General features: G+C 40.8%; 1 protein-coding gene across 14 annotated transcripts in view; it reads left to right on the top strand.

Moving 5' to 3' along the window:
- The window catches only part of LOC122549761 (serine/threonine-protein kinase 31-like), a 105,386-nt gene that overhangs the window by 7,783 nt on the left and 73,681 nt on the right, over positions 1–23,922 (top strand). For 3 of the 14 annotated variants that reach the window (XM_043689733.1, XM_043689745.1, XM_043689748.1), the window contains exons 1-5: positions 7,266–7,313; positions 9,365–9,416; positions 14,533–14,594; positions 18,981–19,079; positions 21,772–21,846. In XM_043689733.1, coding sequence (XP_043545668.1) covers positions 7,305–7,313; positions 9,365–9,416; positions 14,533–14,594; positions 18,981–19,079; positions 21,772–21,846 — 297 coding nt within the window. In that variant the 5' untranslated portion in view covers positions 7,266–7,304. The other 11 variants (XM_043689742.1, XM_043689738.1, XM_043689734.1 and 8 more) reach the window with 11 other exon arrangements.

A 23,922-nucleotide genomic window follows, 5' to 3' on the forward strand; every position in this document is an offset into this window, starting at 1 on the left:
ACCGAATAAGGGAGTCATGGAGGTAATGGTCTTTACGGAATGCAGATAGGGATGGGGAGGGAAATATATCCATGATGGTGGGATCTGTTTTAGGTGGCGGAAATGGCAGAGGCTAATGCAATGTATCCAGAGGTTGGTGGGGTGGGAGGTGAGGACTAGGTGAGTTCTATCCTTGTTGTAGTTGGAGGAGTGGGATTTGAGGGTGGAGGTGTGGGGAGTGGATGAAATGTGCTGGAGGGCATCACTGACCACGTGGGAGGGGAAATTGCTGTAATTGAGGAAGGAGGCCATCTGGTATGATCTGTGGTGGAATTGGTCCTCCTGGGAGCAGATGGGGCAGAAGTGGAGGAATTGGGAATAAGGGATAGTGTTTTTACAGGAGGTAGGGTGGGAAGAGGTGTAGTTTAAGTAGCTGTGGGAGTCAGTGGGTTTGTAGTAGATATCCATTTTGAGTCGGTCACTGTTAATGGAGACGGAGAGGTCCAGAAAGGGGAGGAATGTATCTGAGATGGTCCAGGTGAACTTAATGTCAGGGAGGAACGTGTTAGTATAGTTGATGAACTGTTCAACCTCCTTGACGGAGCACGAGGTGGCACCAATACAGTCATTGATGTAACAGAGGAAAAGGTGGGGAATGACATGCCATTGTAGCTCCAGACATTGGACTGTTGCACATATCCAACGAAGAGACAGGCATAGCTGGAGCCTGTGTGGGTGCCCATGGCTACCCCGTTGATCTGGAGGAAGTGGGAGGATTCAAAGGAGAAATTATTGAGGGTGAGGACCAGCAGCCAAATGAATGCATGAAAGGGTACTGGTGGGGTAGATGCGAGAGGAAGAAACGGAGGGCTTCATCATGGCGGATAGATGTTGTGGAGGGACTGAATGTCCATGGTGAAGATGAGGCATTGGAGGTTGGGGAAATGGAAGTCATGGAGGAGGTGAAGGGCATGGGCAGTGTCCCGAACGTAGGTGGGGAGTTCCTGGACCGGAAGGATAAGATGGTGTCAAGAATGTAGAGATGAGTTCTGTGGAGCAGGAGCAGGCCGAGACGATAGGTCGAGCGGGACAGTCAGGTTTGTGAATTTTGGGTAGGAGGTAGAACCGGATGGCGTGGGGTTCCTAGACTATGAGGTTGGAGACTTTCAGTGAGAGCTCCCTTGAGATGATGAGGTTATGTATGGTCTGGAAGATGATGCTTTGGTGATGGGTGGTGAGGTTGTGGTCAAGGGGCGGTAGGAGGAGATGTCCGCGAGTTGGCGCCTGGTTTCAGAGGTGTAGAGGTTGGTGTGACAAACTACCACTGCTCCGCCTTGTCCATTGGTTTGATGATGATGTTGGGGTTTGGTCTCCTCTACATTGGGAAGACAGGATACCTGCTGGTGGAACACTTCAGAGAACATCTCTGGGGCATATGCACGAAACAACCCTACCGCCCCATGGCTGAACTCTTTAACTCTCCCTCCCACTCCTCCAAGAACATGCAGGTCCTGGGCCTCCTCTACCAAACCCTTACCACCCGACACCTGGAGGAAGAATGCCTCATCTTCTGCCTTGGGACCCTCCAACCACATGAGATCAATGTGGATTTCTCCAGTTTCTTCATTTTCCCTCCCCCCACCTTATCCCACATCCAACCTTCCAACCCGGCACCACCCTCTTGACCTGTCCTACCAGTCCATCTTCCTTCCCACTTATCCGCACCACCCTCCTCCCTCACCTATCACCATTACCCCGGTTTTGTCTTTTATTATAGATCAGTCTGTGGTCCAGGCACATCTTAAAGTTTAAACCGAAATTACCTCTTACATTTGCATAGTGTTATTTTTTGAAGTTCTGCTGCTAAAGAATCATGGAGTTAAATTCTTATGGTATTTTCTGTTCTTCAAGTTCTGGGTGTGACATTATTGATGATCCTTTAGATTCTTTTGTTATGACACGGGGTAAACCCTCCTGCTTAATTTAAACCAGTAACACAGAAAAGATTTATCCCGTGCAGTAATCTGTGAAAATTCGAGAGTCCAAGAACTATGTAAAGTGAAAATTACCAACTTTTTTCTTAAAGTATAACAGAGAATAATTAACTAACAACTACTTACAACTCCTTCCTCTACCTATCTTTTACCTTCCCTTCTATAATAATAGTCCAATTAACCACCACCACCCCCAACCCGATTAAGATTTACTAAAAATTCAAGTTTCCAAAACCAGCCAGATATCAAATCTTCTCTTCATATCTTCCTCAGTCTTCTTTGCTTCTTCTTGAGGATTCTGCTTCACTGGTTACTGATCAATAAAGATACCTTTAAGAGAGCTATTTTTTGGGTAGTCTGTACATGCTGGTGGCATGGCAGATCTCCTCTCAACTGTTCAATTTTCTCTGGTCTTAAATCCCCAAAGCATCGGATTGTGTCATAGGCTTTTAAGATTGCTAATATACTAAAATCAAACTTGATTGGAATTTGGTATTTTTCAGGGTCCAATTTAAACTGATTGGCCTAATTCAATTCTGTTTTTGTCTTCAGGCAACCGGCTATTCTAGCTTTCGACCCAGTGTTACATTGTTACCTTATTCAGAACACTTGGTGCTGTCAGTTAGTTTGCTAGCTTTTAAACTCTCTTAAAGGTACAGAACACCCACATCTTCATAACATTTTCATCTACAATATTGATTACTTCTCTGGAACCATCAAGTTTGCTGCTTTTGATTTGGTTTGGTTTGATTTATTCTTGTCACATGTACCTAGGTATTGTGAAAGTTTTGTTTTGCATGCAGTACAAGCAGATCATACCATACAAAGATCATAGATTGATAGAAGAGAGCAGTGAATACAAAGTCACGGCTGCAAAGAAGGTTCACAAAAAGCAAGCTCAACGTTAGATTTGAAATTTGAGAGGCCCATGCAGAAGTCTAATAGCAGTGGGGAAGAAGCTTTTCTTGAACCTGTTGACGTGTGTGTTTAAGCTTTTTATCTTCTGCCTGATGGAAGAGATAAGAGATTATAACCGGGGGTTTCATTGATGATGTTGGCTGCCTTTCTGAGGCAGCAAGAAGTGCAGTTGGAATCAATGGATGGGAACAAATGAGGGTTGCCGATGCTGGAGATCAGAGCCTCGAGTGTGGTGCTGGAAAATCACAACCGGTCAGGCAGCATCCGAGGAGCAGGAGAATCGACATTTCAGGCATAAGGAAACCTGATGAAAGGCTTACGCCCGAAATGTTGATTTTCCTGCTCTTTGGATGCTGCCTGACCAGCTGTGCTTTTCCAGCATCACACTCTCGGCTCAATGGATGCGAAGGTTGGCTTGTGTGATAGACTGGGTTGTGTTCACAACTCTCTGTAATTTCTTACGATCCTGGGCAGAGCAGTTGCTGGACCAAGCCATGATGCATCCAGATAGAATGCTTTCTATAGTGCATCTATAAAAGTTGTTTTCTTATAAGTACTTTCCCCATTCCTTGTTAGATTTCGCACTGACTGTCTATTTGAAGACACAACTTTCTTGCAGTTTGCTCCTTAAGTTCTTCTACAGGATAATCATTTGTTCTTGTGAATAAGACCACCATTTATCAAGTGGTTGTTAAAACAATTTTGTTTAAGGAGCTTCAACTTCTTCTTTTCCCAGACGTTGCTAACTGCTACCAATTCCTATTTGTCCTTGTCACTTCCAGACAGACGTATTGCTGCTTCCTTCAATTTATAGCCAATTATTAAAGTTCTGAAGTTTACACTATCACATATCTTAAAAGAAGCCTTAAGTTGCAATTGATGTTCAGTTAAAAAGTTAACTGAATTAATTACTGCAGTTCCAAATAAACTTGCCCAAAACCCGGGTGTCCCTGTGAAGGAGCACGCAGTGTCCACCAACACTCTTGAGCAGTCCAGGGAGAGGTGGACATCGCAGGGAGTAGAGTGTTTTATTTCCCCCTCCAACTCTATTTTGATTTAATCCCTGCTCTCCCCTTCACTTTTTTTGATCACGCAGCATTGTCCTTTGATGAGAAGTGCACTGTTTGTCACTGGCCCTCTTGGTGTTTCCTTTCTTCCTAGTGATGGAAAACGAATAAAGATTTGTACACCTGTTTTCTTTCACTGTGTCTCACACCTGCACACACACAACATGGGTGCTGGGGACAATATAAGCACTACCGCTGTTTTGCCGGTTTTATAAAAGAAAAGAAAAAATATATAACCAGGAGATTTAGAATATCCTCAGTTTAGGGAACTGACCTCTGTGCTGGCTGGGTCACAGTCAGTGTGATCCTGCTGGTTTTGAGGAGAAAAAGAAAAAAAAAATTGCCCAAAACCCATGTTTCCCTGGAGATGGAGCATGCAGTGTCCACCAATGCCCTTGAGCTGTTCAGGGAGAAGTGGGCACCGCAGGGAATGGAGTGTTTTAATTCCCCCTCCAACTCTATCTTGATTTAATCCCTGCTCTCTACTTAACTTTCTTGATCACGCAGCATTGTCCTTTGATGAGAAGTGCACTGCTTGTCACTGGCCCTCTTGGTGTTTCCTTTCTTCCTAGCGGTGGAAAATTAATAAAGATTTATACACCTGTTGTCTTTCACTATCTCATACCTGCACACATGCATCATGGGTGCTGGGAAAAAAAATATAACCAGGAGATTTAGAATCTCCTCAGTTTAGGGGACCGACTCTGTGCTAAATAGAGGAAAAAAAGAAAATTTTAAAAAACTCGCCCATAACCCATGTTTCCCTGGAGAAGGAGCACGCGGTGTCCACCAACACCCTTGAGCTGTTCAGGGAGTGAAGTGCTTTAATTCCCCCTCCAAAAACCATGAGGGGCATGGATAGGATAAATTGGTAAAGTCTTTTTCCTGGGGTAGGGGAGTCCAGAACTTGAGGGCATAGGCTAGGGTGAGAGGGGAAAGATACAAAAGAGATCTAACGGCCAACTTTGCCCTCCCCTTCACTTTGTTGATTATGCAGCATTGCCCTTTGCCGAGAGGGGCACCGCTTGTCACTGGCCACTCTGGTGTTTCCTTTCTTCCTAGTGGTGGAATACAAATAAAGATTTACATACTTATTGATCTTCATTGTGTCCTACACCTGCACAGGAAGTAAACTTGTCCAAAATCTATGTGTCACTGGTAAAGGAGTACACAGTGTCTACCAACCCCCTCGTGGTATTCAGGGAGAGATGGGCATCGCGGGGTGTGAAGAATTTTATTCCCCCCTCCAATTCTATTTTGATTTAATCCCTACCCCTCCCCCCTTCACTTTTTGATGATCTAGGCATTGCTCTCTGATAAGAAGGGCACTGCTTGTCATTGGCCACTCTCAGGTGTTGCTTTTCTTCCTGGTGGTGGAATATGAATAAAGTCTCCTGTGGACTCATTTTTTCACTGCGTCCTGCACCTGCACTCTAACAACATGGGTGCTGGGGAAATATAAGCATTACAGCTGTTATGTGGTAGTGTGGGGGTTTATTTAAACAAAAGAAAGAAAATAAACTTGCCCAAAACCCGGTGTCTCTCGAGAAAGAGCACGTGTTGTCTACCAGCACCCATGAGGTTTTCAGGGAGAGGTGGGCACTGCAGGGCGTGGAGTGTGAGAGGTGGGCACTGCAGGGCGTGGAGTGTTTTATTTGCTCCTCAGATTCTATTTTGATTTAATCCCTGTCCTCCCTTTCACTTTTTTTGATCATCTAGGCATGATGAGAAGGGCACTGCTTGTGACTGGCCACTCACGTATTTCTGTTCTTCCGGGCAGTGGAATATGAATAATAGTTTCTGCACTAGTTCTCCACTATGTCCTGGGTGCTGGGGGAAAATAAGCTCTGCTGCCATTAGGCGGTAGAGTGGGGGTATTTAAAAGAAAGAAAAAAAGGCTTGCCCAAAATGAATATTTTTAGCTTATTAACCTGGCATTGCATTAATGAGAATATTTACAGGCAATTTAATTGTGGATATAACTGCTAAATGATGTGTGCTCAAAATTCCACTTAGGTGTATAAATAAAACGACGCTGTTGTTCAGATCTTTGTCTCGGACTGAAATTATTAAAGTGAGTGAGCTTTTGTTTCTCACACTGGCCACTCACGTATTTCTGTTCTTCCGGGCAGTGGAATATGAATAATAGTTTCTGCACAAGTTCTCCACTATGTCCTGGGTGCTGGGGGAAAATAAGCTCTGCTGCCATTAGGCGGTAGTGTGGGGGTATTTAAAAGAAAGAAAAAAAGGCTTGCCCAAAATGAATATTTTTAGCTTATTAACCTGGCATTGCATTAATGAGAATATTTACAGGCAATTTAATTGTGGATATAACTGCTAAATGATGTGTGCTCAAAATTCCACTGAAAAGTTACTGGAAAGCAGGCTCTTCATCACCTGATTCGTTTATTTTAGGATTTTCCAATCATTTGTAACTTTCTGACACTGCAATGGGATCATTAGATGTCCTTCAGCCAAGTTCATTACCTTGTGTTTCACATTGAACAATGATTTTCTTTTTCATTTACTGTGTACGATTTATTATTCGTGGAAACAGGGTGAACACGTGGTGAATAAAGGCCTTTGTGGAAGGCGCAAGAATTAAAACGTGAACAGAGAACTTCCCGGGAGAATCCAGCCACGGGAGAATGTGTTCCTTTGTACAAAATAATAAACGCTAATAAGTAATGCCAACTGGGGTAAACCCCCATGTTTTGATGGTTCTTGGAATCTTTTTGATAGCATCAGCAAAAATAGTCATCACAAACGCATTGTTGATGAGAATTTTAATAATAACGCTCGGCAAATGGACAGAACATTGTGGGGAACAAGTCCGTCCAATTGTACACAGTTCTGTTGTAATTTCCTTTGTAATATCTGATTTGAAGTTACATTGTGAACCTCAATTTTTGGGTGCCTAGTCGGTTCTAAATGAGGACCTGAGCTGTCAGCACTGCAGAGTCTCGCTCAGGAATTGTTTCCCCGGCTGTTGGAACAGCCTTTTGCTGCTTCCCTCCACATTTTGGGGAGTGTCCAAGCCTGTTTCGGTGCATTGGGCTCTGCTCTGGCTCAGAGGCTGGACATTCGGTAAGGCACCGGTGCAGGCTGCAGTTTCTTCCTCGCTGGCTTCTCAATTTATCGTTATGGTAGCTTGAACTTTTCTGCATACGGCTGGAATGAGTGAAGATATGCTCAGGTTTCGTTTAGAATTCGAATTAAAACCGAATGTGTTTTTCAACGTTAAGTAGGACTTGATTGTTGGTGTTTTAAAACAATTTACGGTAAAGGCACGTGCTCCACAATATATTCTCCCTGCACATACTGGTGATATGGTGCATGTAGGAAGATGCACATGGTATATTCAGGCTTCTGGATGTGATTGTTCTTACACTGTGAGGAAGGTGGCAATGTGTTTTTGATTCGTGAGGAGCGGTCAGATATGTAAAGTAAAGAGCTTATGCTTTAACTGAAGTCAGCTATGGGCCTTTCTCAATGGGTTGGTTGTACAGCTGAGTACATTTGCTCAATACACTTGTACTGCTGAGTGGGGAGGAAGGCAGGCTGGATTTGCATCTAACAGAGCAGTTGCTTTTCTCGAGGAGAGAGGTTGAACACTGCTCACTGAGCTAGTTGTTTCAAAGACCTGATTCCTGACAGAATTTCTGCAGTCGACCTGAAGTGAGAGGTATCTTATGTTGGCTGTGCTCACCTGTTGCAGGTATTTGGCTGGTTCCCTTGAACAACAGGATTAGGCATGAACCTTGTCTTTTTGACTGCTGCCCCCAAAATGGCAGAGTGCAGAATAAGACTCCAGTATGTACTTAGTAAGAAATGTGAATTTGTATTTGTGAACTGAAGTGTGATAAGTTCCTGACTTTTCATGGGTTTCCAAGATATGTTGTCACAGATAGTTGAGGAAAGCTGGATGGTTGAAGAAACTGAAACAAAACTGAACTGGAAGGTTTTGAACAGCTCCTAAGAGCTGATTTATAGATTAGAATTGATTGTTGTGAATGAAGGCTATCTACCAAGTTTGGAGTTTAATTTTGATAAACGTACGGTGTTGCCATTTGGTACAGCAAGTCAGGGCAGGACTTGTACAATTAACGGTAAGGTCCTGGGGAGAGTTGCCAAACAAAGAGACCTTGGGGCTGAGGTTCGTAGTTCCTTGAAGGTGGAGTTGCAGGTCGACAAGGTAGTGAAGAAGGTGAATGATACACTTGCATTTATTGGTCAGTGTATTGAATATAGGAGTTAGGATATCATGTTGCACTGCACAGGATATTGGTTAGGCCACTTTTGGAAAATGTTCAATTCTGGTCTCCCTCCTATAATGTAGAATAACATGAGAACAGCTAAAATAAATAGAATGAAATGTTTGTATGTACGTGGCAAGTAACAATACCTATTTCCTCTTTTTTTTTTGTTTTAAAGACATGTTTCCATTAGGCTGCACCCTTCCTCAGAATTCACTCGACCCAAAATGTTAGCTTTGATTTCTCTCCATCTGTTTTTTGTTTCTGATTTTTTTTCAGTTTTTGCGATACTGATCTGGTTAGGACATAAATTTAGTTTGAGTTAAACTAAGACAAAAAGGATTATATAAAGTGTGGATTGCTGAGAGCAGCTTTTATCTCAAAACACCAGCTTTTGTTGAGTTTTCTTGGCTGGTTCAAATTATTTCATCAGTAAACCTTTTTTTAAAGATGGGTAAAATAAAAAGAATACATGTTTGTAGTTCTTTTTGGTGTATCATAATCCATTGCCTTCAGATTTTCTTGGCTACAAGAGAGATTTCATCCATGTTTATAAATACACACAAATCTCTGGCCATATCTGTTAAGTAAATGTTTTGGGAGTGCTGGTCAGAGTTGCCATTCCCTGAGGACATTTTTTTTAAAAATGTACTTTGATCGCTTTGTGGAGATTCAGCCTTGACCACAGTATTTTGACTGCACTGAAATCAAATGCTTATAAAAAAAATTACTTTTAATGAACTTGTTTAGATTCTTATGACACACACTTCTGGGACAAGCCCAAACATAAGTATGCTACCACTGTATCACAGAAGTTCCCAGTTTCATGGTTATATCACACCTTTAGCATAGAAGTTAGACAGTATTTGCTCATGGTTTTTTTTTGTACTAAGGTTAAGTTTGAGATTTTGGGTCTAAGGTTGAGGTGAGGCAGTGCAAAGGCTTTCCTCTCAAAGAGACCTTGACCAGTTATGTTGCCTTGACCTGCTCTTAAGCACTTGGTGATATTGTACATCCAGAGTTGGATTGACACAATTCTTCAACAGTCAGGGTCAATTTGACTTGGGAAAGTTTATATTGTGCACAAAGGTTGAGAGAATAAGTACCTTTATGCATACACATGCAATAATGCTTTTCCACTTTGTTTCAGCACGTTTTCAAGATGGATGACGGAAAGGAAGTGAATCCTCCTGAAGGAATAGGTACTTAAACATTTACTAGATTTCCTATGTTCTGCATAATTATATATAGTTATTAAATTCTTTAGCAGAGGCATTTTGGAAGGATGAAGAAAAATAAGAGCTGGGCTATTCCCTATATTTTCTTGCCTGGCTTTGGGAATGTCTGGGAGCATGTCAATTGCCAACTTTGTTGAATACTGCGTATTTTGAAGAATCTAAAGCATGTAGTGCACTGAGAAGAATTTTATATTCTCGAAAAAAAAGTTGTGAAACCATGCATGCTTATAGAGATGCTTAGTGACCAATGTATAGGGGGTTGATTTAGCTCAGTTACCTGGAGGGCTGGTTTGTGATGCAGAGTGACCTCTCCTGTAATGACTGAAGTTGCCATAAAGGACTCTGCTTCTTAACCCCTCCCCTTGTCTGAGATGCGGTGACCTTCAGGTTAAACCACCACTAGTCATTTCTCTTTAATGGGAGTGTGGCACTATAATCTGGTATGTTTAGTACAGTTTAAGATGGTACTTGGGTTGTGAATGCTGGGCTAGCATTATTTCCACACAAACAAATACAGAGAATGCTGGAGAAGCTCAACAAGGCTGTGAGCATCTGTGGAGAGAAAAATACATCTTCCTTTCCATTCTGGTCTGATTCTTCTTCAGAACTGCTTGCAACTGTAACAAAAATGCAGACAACAAACAGCTGGCAGAATTGAAAAATTCAGTAGCACTAGGATAAGTCCATTGTCTTCCAGTAATGATTAGTAAGTTTACAGATGTCACCAAAATTGGTGTACTGGACAGTTCAAAAGATTACCTCAGAGTACAAAGGGACCTTTAATTGGAATAGCTGGGCAGTGGCAGATGGTGTTTAATTTATTAAAACAAATCGGAACAGGACCTGAACACTTAATGATAGGGCCCTGGGGAGAGTTGCTAAAGAAAGAGACCTTGGGGTGCACGTTCATAATTCCTTGAAGGTGGAGTCCCAGATAGTTGGGATAGTGAAGATAATGTTTGGTACACTTTCCTTTATTGGTGCATTGAGTAAAAGAGTTGGGCGATCATGTTGAAGCTGTACAGGACATTGGTTAGCTCACTTTTGGAATACTGTGTTCAATTTTTGATCTCCTGTTATAAGAAAGATGTTGTTGAACTTCTAAATCTTTTCTGCACCCTTTCAAGGATGTAACTGGGGTTGGAGGGTTTGAGCTGTAGGGAGAGATTAAATAAGCTGGAGCTATTTTCCCTGGAGTGTTAGAGGCTGAGAGGTGATCTTACAGAGGTTTATAAAATCCTGGGGACCATGGATAGGGTGAATGGTCAAGGTCTTTTTCCCAAGGTAGAGGAGCCCTAAACTGGAGGGCAGAGGTCGAAGATGAGAGGGGAACAATTTAAAAAAGACATGAGCCACAAATGTTTTATGCACAGGGTGGGTGCACGTAGGGACTGAGCTTCCAGATGAGGTGATGGAGGTCAGTGCAATAACAACATTTGAAAGGTATCTGAATGTGGAATGAAAAGGAAAAAATTAGAGGTATATGGGCCAAATGCTGGCAAATGGGACTAGATTAATTTAGGATATGTGATTGGAATGGATGAGTTGGATCGAGGGGTCTGTTTTCATGCTGTACGACTGAGTCTACTTGAATTATCTGCATTGTAGTAATGCTAATGTGTATAACTTCAATCTTTCTTTCATCTACGTTAATTTTGCTTGTTGCCATCACTAACTATTTAATTGAATAGGTAAAATTAACTTATTTACATGTTTTGTGATAGGATAATTGGGTATTATTTTCCTTTTTAGAATAAACAATGGGACATTGATGTGCTGTTTGGAGTCATTGATAGTATGATGGAGAAACAAAAAACGATTGCTAATAGTTACCAGTAGGGAACCTGTTATAGGATGATTGCACTCACTAAACACATTAGCTTTAAGCTCCTAATGGCTACACTGTTTCATGTCCTTTTAATTCCAGTTTTCTGAGCAAGCATTCATTTCATCAAGTCATGATCATGTACCACTGTGGACCAATGAAAATGCTGTTGGTCATCACTATTGAACCAGAATGATGCAAGGAATTGCTTGGTTTTACCGTTCTCTCTCTTTTGGATGGTTAACTAGCTTCTTATTCATCTTCAGTATCTTATGTTTTAGCTTCATATGTTTGTTGTTTGGTGTAAGTTTCAGACTTCACTTTCTGCTGCAGATATGGTCATCAGAACAAGAAGTTAACTTAGTCCTTCTTTTAAGAGAAAAATGATATTGTTAAGTAGAAAGTCTTTTTAGATTCCCTACAGTGTGGAAACAGGCCATTTGGCCCAATATGACCACACTGACCCTCAGAGTAACCCAGACCCATTCCTCTACATTTACTCCTGACTAATGCACCTAACACTGGGCAATTTAGCATGGCAAATCCACCTAACCTGTACATCTTTGGACTGTGGGAGGAAACCGGAGCACCTGGAGGAGACCCGCACAGACACAAGGAGAATGTGCAAACTCCACACAAATGGTCACCCCAGGCTGGAATCGAACCTAGGTCCCTGGCGCTGTGAGGCAGCAGCGCTAACCATTGAGCTACTATGCCACCCGGTGTCTATGTACAATGTGAGTTTTCAGGTTGTGAAACTATTTCAGCAATTCAGGCACGTGGATGTGTCTGTGAATTCTTTCTCATTGACCTTGGATAGACAAAGATTCTTTTGACACTGTTAATTTTCCATTCTTAACAATATCTATATCAGGTTGAATAAAAAGGACTGAAAGGATTTGAAGTTAGCTAATAACTAGGAATAGTGCTGAATGGTTCTTGTTCAGATTGGAGAATCATGTATTGTAGTATTGGACCATTAGTTTGATCAGTATTAAAGACTGAGACTTGGGTGTCTGGGGCTATAATTTCCAAATTTATTGTTGATGCAAAACTTGTAATTACGGTGAATTGAGTGAGATAGACTTGAAAAGGACATAGACTGGTGAAATGGACACATGGCAGATGAAATTTAATGCAGAAAATGTGAAGTGGTACATTTTCCTTTAGAATAAGGAATGGTAATAAAATATTAAGGATTCAGTTACAAAAATGATTGCAAGGTCAAAGTGATTTGGGTATACGTGCAAAAATCATTGAAACAATGGGGAAGTTTCAGAAGCTAGTTAATAAAGCTGATGGGATCCTGCCTATTATAAATGAGGCATAGAGTACAAAAACATGGAAGTTATCAAACAATGGTTTGGCCTCAACAGGAGTATTGTCTTCTTCAGTTCACTGCACTTGAGGAAGGACATAAAGGTATTAGAAAGAGTATTTAAAAATAAAAGTGAGAATGCTTCGAGGGATGATGAACTTCAGTTACAAAGGTAAATTGGGCAGGAGCTGGGGCTATTCTCAACTTTTAGTTCTGCAAGGAGAAGAGATTTCACAATGGCTCTCAAAATCATGAGGGGTTCAGGTAGAATAGATCTGGAGAAACAGTTCCTTTTTTTTATTTAACTTGTTTTTCTAATCAACCTGTTCAGAGACGTCAGTACATATATCTGGAACAGGTGGAACTTGAACGCAGGTCTCTTGGTTCGGGTTAGGGTTATTACCACTATGCCACAAGAGAGCTCCTCAGAAACGTTTCCTTATTAGTAGAAAGGTTTGGAATCCGAGGACACCAATTTGAAGTTGATTGGCGAAATAATTTAAGCTAATATGAAAAAAAACCTTCTTGACAATGAGTGTTTGGCATCCCAAATCATTGCCTCAATGCATTAGAAACTGGTGAAGTCAGATTCAATTGTAGCTTTCAAATGGAGATTGGATACTTTATCTGAAGAGAAAAGAAGGATGTTTGACTGGTGTGGACGCGATAGGCCAATTGCCCACTTTGCATGCTGTGAAAGCTCTGGTTCTAAATGTAAGGAAAATTGAGGCAAAAGATGAGAGTGTGACACCAGCTGAGTTGTTTTTGTAGAAGCACAAAACAGCCACAATCCACCAAATGGTTTCCTTTTGGATCTGTAAATGTTTTGTTGCAATGCTTTGATTCCAAAAAATAAGCCCCTTAGTAGGGAATAAATGGAAGATACTTTAATTAAAGAAGCGGTTAATGAGTTAAACAATTCCATTCTAATTAAGAAGGACATCCAGAACTAGAGGACATGGGTTTAGGGTGAGGGGGTAAGATTTTAAAAGGGACCTGAGGAGCAACTTTTTCATGCAGAGGGTAATGAGTGTATGGAATGAGTTGCCAGAGGATCTGGTGGAGGCTGGTACCGTTACAACACTTTAAAAGGCATTTGGATGGGTGTATGAATAGGAAGGGTTTAAAAGGATATGGTCCAAGTGCTGGCAAATGGGTCCAGAATAATTTAGGATACCTTGTTGGCATGGACGAGTTGGACTGAAGGATCTGTTTCTGTGCTGTATGTCTCTAGAACTCGATAAGTGAAACAGTCAAAAATAGTGAAACAAAGAATATAAAATCCAGCAGGACGGTGAAAAGATGAAAGGCACCCATTAGAAATGAGAAATTGGAAAGGTAGAAATAAAGTCGAAGGAACTGACGTGAAAATGGAAAAGATTGAAAAGGTAGTAGACCAACTGGTATTGTAAAGAGAAAAATCAGGACAACATCCTGAGCGCATAAATTTCTCCACTCTGTCAGAATTGTGACCTAAACCTGAACAGTTAAATCACCTCCCTCCCACTCACTCACTCCCTTCTGCTCAATTTGACTGTTGACCATATTTGGGTGCTGCAAGGAAAATGTTAGATAGACAGTAACTAAGGACTGTAGTTTTTAAAATCAATGAACTGTACCTCCAGAGGAATTTGAGATACTGGTCCTGATACGGCAATGAAAAAGCCTTTATCCCATTTGGATATATTTAATTTAAACTTGGGAACCTGTGCTGGGAGGACTACTAATCCATAACAGCACCTGGTCTTTGAAATAACTTGAATGAACTCAATTTGCAGAGATTTCACAATGATCTTATTTTATGCAATACCAGAGCATGAAGGCTCAACAGCAAAACTCTTTAACTGAAGTAATGTATTTTAAAGTGTGAGTAACTGTTCAGGTTTTGCATATTGAAATGTCCCTTTTTGATAATGCTAAATATTTGTAATTTCTAGTATTAAAAGTTGAAGATGTAATGGGAAGTCACATTGAAGACCCAATTACCTTTTGGGGCCAGGTAATACAAATGTAATTTTCCTTTTATGTGCAATAAAATAGTTTTGTATTCTAGATTCCTGGAGGAGTTTGTGAGTGTGTGTATAGTTTTAGGAGACTACAAAGTATGTACATAGTTCAAAAGATGGACTTAATAAATGCCATACAATGTTACATCACAAAGACAGGTTTGTCAATGTTTCTGTTCACCAGCTGCATCTACTCGTCTTGCTCTATGACTGCGCAATGACTTTTATCATGGCCCACTTTCCCTGAACTGAATATGTTTTTTAAAAAGCAAATTTATGGATTCTACATCAATAGGTTGTGTCAGATTATTCCACAATTTGCTAATCCTGTGCAAAATAAAAAATACTCTAAACTTGCCTTCAGTTCATGATGTACTACTTTAAATTTGCACTTCCATGTTATTATTTGGCTGATGAGTTGAAGTAAATTCCATCTATTTGTTTTACTATTTCACTTATGAATGGTTAGTCTTTAGGAAAAGCAGCCCTTTATCTAGGTACAGGGATGTGATTGCTTCGTGGTATTGTTATTAGACTAGTAATCCCGATACTCGGGCTAATGCTGTGGGGGCATGTGTCCAACTCCCAAAGCGGATAGTGGAATTTTTATCCAAGTAATAAATCTATGATTAAAAGTTAATTTAAAGGCTAGTCATTCTTCTGGAATTATACCTTGCAGGCAATGCCTCAGACCCACCAGAGGTGATCATGAGATATATGATTTTGATAGGCCAGTTGGACATTGAGCCTTCCACTCAAAAAGATCATGTTTAATCTGATAATCCTCAACTCTACTTTTCAGCCTTTTCCCTACCACCCATGATTCCTTTAATGATTAAATATCTGTCTGTTTTCAGACTTGAACATACTTAATGATCCAGCCTTAGCAGCCCTTTGGACTGAAGAATTCTACAGATTCAAAGCATTCTGAGCCAAGAAACTCTTCCTTATCTCTGTCTTAAATGTATGACCCCATATTCTGAGATTATACCCTCTGGACCTCGACTCTCCCAAAAGGGGAAACAATCTTTCTACATCTGCCCTGTCAATACCCTTAAGAATCATCTTTGTTTCAAGAAGGTCACTCCTCGTTGTTCTAAATTCCAATGAAAGCAGACTCAGCCTACACAACGTCTGCTCATTAAGATGATCTCTCCAAATCTGGGATCAGCATAGTGAAACTATGTAAAGCTCTTCACAGTATTCCAGCTGTGGTCTGACTATCATGTAAAGTTCCCTACTTGGACAATCTATTCTTTTGGAATAAAGGTCAACATTGTCTTCCCTATTACCTGCTGAACTTGGATGCAGGCTTTTTTTGCACTTCTAAATTCTTCAATTATGTAGTTTTCTGCAGTCTTTCTCCATTTAAATAATATTGATGTCCTCTATTCTTCCTGCCAAAGTGCATCACCTCACATTTTTCTACATAATATTCCATATGCCAAGTTTTGACCTTGTGCTTAATGTGTCTGTGTCCTTTTGCGTACCTTTGTGTCATCCTCAGCACTTGGTTTCTCACCTACGTTTGCTTTTCTCATCCAAGTCATTTGTCTATTTTGTGGCACAACATTGGTGTACACGTGGGAGGGAATTGTCATGGGAGTTCTCAACTTTGACTGTATGCCATTTCATGGTATCAGAGATGGTAAGTCAGTGGTAATGCTGATCACCAGCTTCTGCCAGCCCTGCCCTCACCCTTAATCTCTGCCCTCACCTGATAAATCATTTCTCCTCTGAAAGATGAACTGAGAGTGACAAAGGGAATAAATGTACACTGGGTGTATCATCATGAAGAATGTGCTAGCTGAGTTCTAAAGGACAGGCCTTTAGACAGTCTAAGTGTTGAGAACCAGCAAGAGGAAAAACTGTACTTGACCTTGTGCTCACTAATCTACTTGTCACATGTCTGTGACCATATCGGTAGGAGTGACCACTGCAGAAGTCCTTGTGGAGAAGTTCCTGCTTCACAGTGAGGATACCACACTGTGTTATGTGGTGCTACTGCTATGCTGAATGGATAGAGTTTAGCAACGCAAACCTGGGCACCCACAAGATGCTGTGGCCATCATCAGAACTGTATTTGACCATGATATATGCCCCAATCTACGATTACCACCAAGCCAGGAGGGTGTGGCTGAAGCAGCACAAGACAACTTTTAAAAAAAAGAGGTGTCAATCTGGTGAAGCCACAACACCAGTCTAATTGAGTGCCAGTCAGTATAGATAGCATGTGAGAGACATGTAGGTCATCTCACAACTGATGGATCAAATCAAAGCTCTACAGTCCTGCCTAATCAAGACATTAACTGGTGGACAACTGAGCAACTTGCTGGTGGAGCTAGTTCCATAAATATACCCACCGTCAATAATAGGAGGCCCTAGCACATCAATACGAATGAAAAGGCTGAAGCATTTGATATCGCAATCTAAAGCCCCAAGTGGACAATCCATCCTATCCTCCTCCAACAGCATTGTAGTTTCATGCCCAAATTAATTCTAAACCTTTCTTTAAATGTAGCTAAATCCTTGGTAGTATTCCATCTGCAGCCATGGATCCAAAGATTTGACTGTGCTTTTTTCTCATGAGAATGTGCAATATTTGTATCCTTCCATTTCTTGGTAGTTTAACTTTTGCTCAACAATAGAAAATGAAGTTTACTCTTATTGTTTGGATAATCTTTTCATCCAGTTGAATGCATTCTCTTGGAGCTTTACTGCTTAAAATATGCCAAGGAGCCAAATTATTTTTCTGCTTGTTTTCCTAAATGTTCTCATGTTAGGGTATATAATTATTCTATTGTCAGGGTCATGTAGTGTTTCCTTTCTTATTGGAGTAGCAATAGTTTAACTGATGGAACGTTTTTGAACACCACAAAATATGCTTCTTATTTATCACCAAAACACTTTCTCTATCTCAACCTATTTTGTATAATTAAGTCTTCTGCAGATACAATTGTTGTTAAAATATGTTAGTCTAATTATACTTCACATTTTATCTTTAATTTTCTTTGCACTGTTCAACTAGGGATTAGCAAGGAACCATTTTCAATGATGGATTAGTTCCATGCTAATCTTCAAATTAATCCGCAGAGATTCTGTTTGGACCAGTTTTATATTTAAATTCTTATGCTTCAATGAAGCTGTATTGTCTTTAATACTGCTACTCACTTCATTTCCTTCTTTAATATTGTGTCTTTTTGCTGATGCCAAAAGTGCACTCATCCATAGTGTAGTTCAAGTAAATGTATTTTATAAAGTGAGCTTTTGGTTTGCTCATGAAAAGAAAGAGAACTTGTCTTTCTCTACCATCTTCAGGCTGCCTCAAAACAGTTAAAGCAATTTATAAAATATTTTTTTAAAAATTTGGATATTAGTTGTACCATTGAAGTTGTAAGGTCTGACCAACCTGAATGATGACAATGCAGTTGTCTGTGTCATTGGTTAGGGGTGAATGTTGGTCAGGATACAGGGAGAACTCCTTGCTCCTAGAATAGTGTCGTGGTCACTCTTAACTGAAAGAGCAGAAAAGGCCACAGTCGGCTGCAGCTAGCAACTGCTGAGAGCAGACCGTGCAATCAGAAAAGATTTGAGGGTCAGAGGGTGGAGGATGTGGGCACAAATCAAATTGGGAGGGAGTGGATCTGGGATTGGAGGGGTTATTAGAAGGGAGGATGAAATTATGGGTTGAAGGGGGAGACAGTCAATCACATGCATCAACGGGTGCACCAGGGAGAGCAGCATCCCTGGGTACAAGTTGATGCACGTATCAGATTGTGGTTTGTGATGAGAGGTCATGGCTGGCAGATTTCTTTAAGAGATTGGGGTGTACTCTTGCTCATCACTTGTTCTTGAGTGCTGCTATAAAAAGAATGGACCTTCTGCAACCATTTAGTTTTACTTAAGTTGCTGAATGTCCCAAGCCTTAAGATTTGCAATAATTAAATCAAACTCTCAATTTACATGATGGGTGCCTGATTTACATATTGTATTGAAGTGTCCCATTTCTGCAGAAAGATATACACCAGCTTATCACTAAACTTTGCACAGTATAACAATATGACTGCAATCAGTTCGGACTGCATTTTGCAGTTTAAAAAAAAAATCAGCCTCTTTTGTTTGCCTGTCATGAAGGCATTAACATTGACCCCTATGTCCTTCAGCCCAGGTCCCCTCAAGAATTTTCTACATCGTATGCTTAGAACTTATTTTAGGTATACTAGATATTACAAGGTGGCTAGATTGTTGATGTAGTTTTCACTCTCTTGAGCGCAGTAGGTTGATCTCTTTATTGGAATCAAATGCATAACATGACACTTACACCTGAATTCTAAACTGCTAAAATATTGTTAAATTTACATCTTGTATTTCGTTTCTAGCCAATTGAATTAATTGAAGATCTTCTAAAGATATCTACTGCTTTGACAGAAATCTGCCCATTTGCTGCCAAGGTATTTGGAGATCCTGCTCCTGGAAAGGTATTTTACAAATTGAGATTTGCACCCCTATCCCCTCCACTTCATTTTGTGCTTTCCTTGCGGCATCATTCTATAAATAAGCAAAGGATTGCTTTGGAATTTTCTTCATATGGCAGCAACTCACTTTCACTTTGGTATAAAAATAGCCAAGGTTTCCAGATTTAGGGCTACACTGATTGGTCTAGGCACATAATTGCTATTAATTGCCTTTTGTCCTGTGTGCAAACTGGATTCTGAGTTTGTGTTTAAGCCCTAGCTATTCATTTAAATTTATTAGTGATCTGAATGCAATTGTCATGGAAACTATTTGCAAGTCAGTGGACAATACAAAGGTTTGTACAGGTGGTAAGACCTTAAACGAGAAAAATAAGTCCTCCGCAGATTTGCGCTTCATAGCGGGATGCCATTTATTATGGATAAATGTCATATGTATGTGTGGGTTGACTGTGCAGGGCTGTAATCGTAAGGATGTCAAATGAGAGAGAGACCTACATTTTGAAAAATGTAAATCTCTAAAAGTTCATTACCTGTGCTGTGAAGCTGAACAAAATACAAACAAAAGCATTTGCTTAGAAAAAGACCCTTCGGTCCAACTACTCATGTTCTCAAACTAAGCTAGTCCCACTTTCATGTATTTGACCTATATCCCTACAGATCTTTCCTAATCTTATACTTATCCAAATGTCTTTTAAACATTTTTAACTATACCTCCATACACCACTTCTTCTGGCAGTTTATTCCACACACGAACCACTCTGAGTAAACATATTGCCTCTTGTGTTCTTTGCAAAAATTTCTCCTCTCATCTTAAAAATGTGCCCCCTAGTTTTTAACTACCCCCACCTTGCTATTCACCTTCTCTATTCCTTGTGATTTTATTAAACCTCTGTAAAGTCACTCTTCAACCCAACATAAAAAGTCCCAGTCTGCCCAGCCTATTTTTATAACTCAAACCCTCCATCTTGGTAAATCTTTTCTGAACGCTTCCTTAAAATGGAACTTTGAACCAAAACTGGATACATTCACATTGTGGTTGATATCAGCAGGGGCTTTCATCCAGGGCTTCTCAAAAATTTCAAAATGTCCACCAATGTGTAGACAAAGCTGAAGTTTTTTTTATTCCAATGAAGTATGTTAGCACTCATTCTCAAACTGATGCACTCCACAGAGCTTGGACAATACACTGAGGTCAGTGGAAAGTGGACAGTGTTTGGAAGCTGTCATTAGCTTCATGATGTTTGAAAAACATAAGTTGTTATAAAACAGCCCACAGCTGAAGGACCCACATGGAGACAGCCCTTCCTGGTGAAGGGCTTTTGCCCGAAACATAGATTTTTCCTGCTCTTCGGATGCTGCCTGACCTGTTGTGCTTTTCCAGCACCACACCCTTGGTGTCTGATTTGGGAATAGTTATCTACCCACCTGGAAGTAGCATGACTTCTAGTTAAGTTCTAGTTTCCCTTGTAGTGGGTAGGGACAGTGGGTGATAAATATGGTTACCAATTCAGATTCAATCTTAACCCCAGGCTATGCTGCGTTGGGGTTGTCAATGAGGATTGTCAATGAGTTATTAGCTCTGTTTGTGGAGGTGCAGAATTTGTATAATTTGAGTCCTCCTTTGGTTTTCTCTCTCATTTGCTTTTCTGATACATTAATGACTGCATCAATGCTGCCTTCTGCTGTGGTTGTGAACTGGAAAACATCAATGATTTTATTTCCAATTTCTACCCTCCTCTCAATTTAATCTGGTCTATCTCTGACTCTGCACTTTATTCCTCTTTGTATTGCTGGAGATAGACTATCAACTAATAGTTAATACAGACCCACAGACTCTCAAAGCTACCTCAACTGCACCACCTTGTATCCTGACTCCTGTAAGAACTCCATTCCATTTTCCCAGCATCTGTTCTGTTGACATCACCTTGCACATAAGCCCTTCTTGATACATCTTCCTTTTGCTCTGCTGATGATTCTCTCATAGCATGGTTGACAGGACTCTCTCTGTTGTGTCCAATCCATTTTATGCACTATCTCACATGCCTTCTTTCTTCCTAGAACATCTGTTAGTCCCTTTGGTCTGACTTCTTACCCCATTAGCCTCCATATTCAACAGATCATTTTCTGCCAGCTCTATATGCAGTTCTGTCAGCAAATACATCTTCCCCTGTTTTCCCCTTTCAGCATTCTGGAGGGACCATCTCTCTCCTGTCCTCATCCTATGACATCCTAAACAGTTTGCTGTTTGCATTTAGATTTATAAATGTGCTTTGCGATCCTTTTAAAAACACATTTCGATCACCAGTAGCAGGTTCTTGATATCTAATCCAGATTTCCTAACAGTGCATTGGAATGTTCAAATCAGCTCTGTAAGGAGGTATCTGACAGCCAAGCAAGTGCGATGTGGATACTAAAGATCTTGCTTGTGCCCTGCTTCTCCAGTGATATAGCAGTGATTAATGTTCTCCCAGGTTAGGTGTTCACTGAATATTTATCTAGTTTACACCTTGCATTATGAGGTTTTGATAAGATCTGAAACTTAGTTTATGTCCTGCTTTAAAATATCTATTCAACCTATTAATTTGACTGTTGTTTGTAAACTTATTGTTCGGTAATTTCTTGACTATTGTATACATTTGTATTGTGTAATAGCTCTTTTACAGGGAACAAAATGGAAATGTTTTTATTCTTGCAGATTTATGGTGGATTATATTCTGAAGACCAATGTTGGTATAGGTGTAACCTGAAAAAGATGATAACCAATGAAAAGGTATTGCATACAGTCAGTTCTGCTATAACGCATGTTTCTTCAATGCAAATTGGCTTTAACATAATTGAAGAATTTAGACCGTTGTTTGTAGAATGTGAACTTTCCTTACCTGTATTGGCTATAATGCAATTCTGACCCCAATAGTTTAAATGGTGCAGCTACTGTGCGATTTTCTTATAACGCGAGATCACGCAAGAACTAAACTGTTGTGTTATATCAGAACTTACAATACTTGGATGTATTGTGTTTGTGCTTTGGGTGATCTGACAAGTTTCTGTATTAAAAACACTCTACCCAATGCTGTTGCTGAGGTGGACAAAGGGACACAAAATTTGGTAATGGTTCAACCTGATTTTAGTAACAAAATTTTCTTTATTAAAAACACTGAGCATTTCCCAAATTTCCACAGTACTACTCTCTGACTAGCTCTATCCATCTGACAAAATATATTGCCCAAAACAATCCATGTAATCAAATTGGGCTGTTGGAATCTCCTTCCTCTCTGATGTAGGACTAGCTGTCTTCCATGAAGGTGGGTCTTGCAGGTCACTCTGGATCTTCTGGGTCGTCTTGGGTTGCTGCACATTCTTCTGCCATGAGTCTTGCTGCGAGTCTTCACTGAGAGGGTAGCTTTGAGGTGTGTGTTTTTATCCCTGCTTGCCCTTGAGTTTCCAGAATATTCTGTGACCATTGGCCAATGCAGTTATGGGCACGGTTCAAAGCATCCATTGCGGTCATGCCAACACTCTTTGTTGCCATGCCGGGGATGTGTAAAGTACACCTTCTCAGGCACTTGCTAGAAGTCAAAGTGTCAAAAAGTCTGTTTGATACTTCTGTAATACCCAACTCGTGAACTGGTTGTAACTGGTTCCCCTGCATCTTTGTAACCTCTTTGACCTTCGTTTTCACTGTTTTCTGTTGCTGTTGGCTGCTATTGAATTTAATTTGGCCAATTTTATATTAGGTCCAATTTTTCTGGCTGTGGGTCCATTTTAGTGTGTCCAATTTTGAGCCTGTGGGTTGCTTGAGCACAACGGGCAGCATGTTGGCTCAATGGTTAGCACTGCTGTCTTGCAGCGCCAGGGACCCAGGTTTGAATCCGGCCTCGGGCGACTGCCTGTGTGAAGTTTGCACATTCTCCCAGTGTCTGTGTGGGTTTCCTCTGGGTGCTCCGGTTTCCTCCCACAATCCAAAGATGTGCAGGTCAGATAAATTGGTTGTGCTAAATTGCCCATAATGATAGTTGTGTTAGTAGGGGAATGGGTCATGGGTTACTCTTCGGAGGGTCGGTGTGGACTTGTTGGGCCGAAGGGCCTGTTTCCACACTGTAGGGAATCTAATCTAATCTAAACTTGTATTCTTCAAAGTAGGTGTTTGTTCCAGCAGGTCGACATTTGATTTTGAATGTCGTGGTTGTTTCACATGACCCAGAGGATGCATCTTTGACATCACAGAATCGTGATGGTGCTGAAGGATGACACTTTCTCTGTTATGTTTATGTTGGATGTCTGACAATTTTGACTCCGTCAAACTGTTAGCTTTTCCCTGTAACCCTACATGTTGTTTAATCCAATGCCCTCTTGAGTGCCTCACTTGAACCTGCCTCAACTATACTTATAGACAGTGTATTCTAAACCTGGACTATTATGAAACTAGGGAGGTGTTGCTGCAATTGTACAAGGTATTGGGGGTGAGATCATTGCTGGAGTATTGCATATAATTTTGGTCCCCTTACTTGAGTAGGGCTGTAGTTGCTTTGAAGGGTTTTGCTACAACAATGCATTTTCATCAAAGTGCTTGGAGAAAGTGAGAACTGCAGATGCTGGAGAGTTGGAGCCAAAAAGTGTTGCACTAGGAAAGCGGATGAGGTCAGGCAGCTTCCGACGAGCAGGAGAGTTGACGTTTTGAGCACAAGCCCTTCATCAGGAATACAGAAGGGAAAGGGAGCTGAAAGATAAATAAGGGAAGTAGGGCTGAGGGGAAGATAGCTGGGAAGGTGATAGGTCAATGCAGTTGGAGGTTGATAGGTCCTTGGGGAGGGTGGTGTGGATAGGTGGGAAGGAGATAGGCAGGTCA

The sequence above is a fragment of the Chiloscyllium plagiosum genome, chromosome 5, assembly GCF_004010195.1.
Source record: "Chiloscyllium plagiosum isolate BGI_BamShark_2017 chromosome 5, ASM401019v2, whole genome shotgun sequence".
Classification (NCBI taxonomy): Eukaryota; Metazoa; Chordata; class Chondrichthyes; order Orectolobiformes; family Hemiscylliidae; genus Chiloscyllium; species Chiloscyllium plagiosum.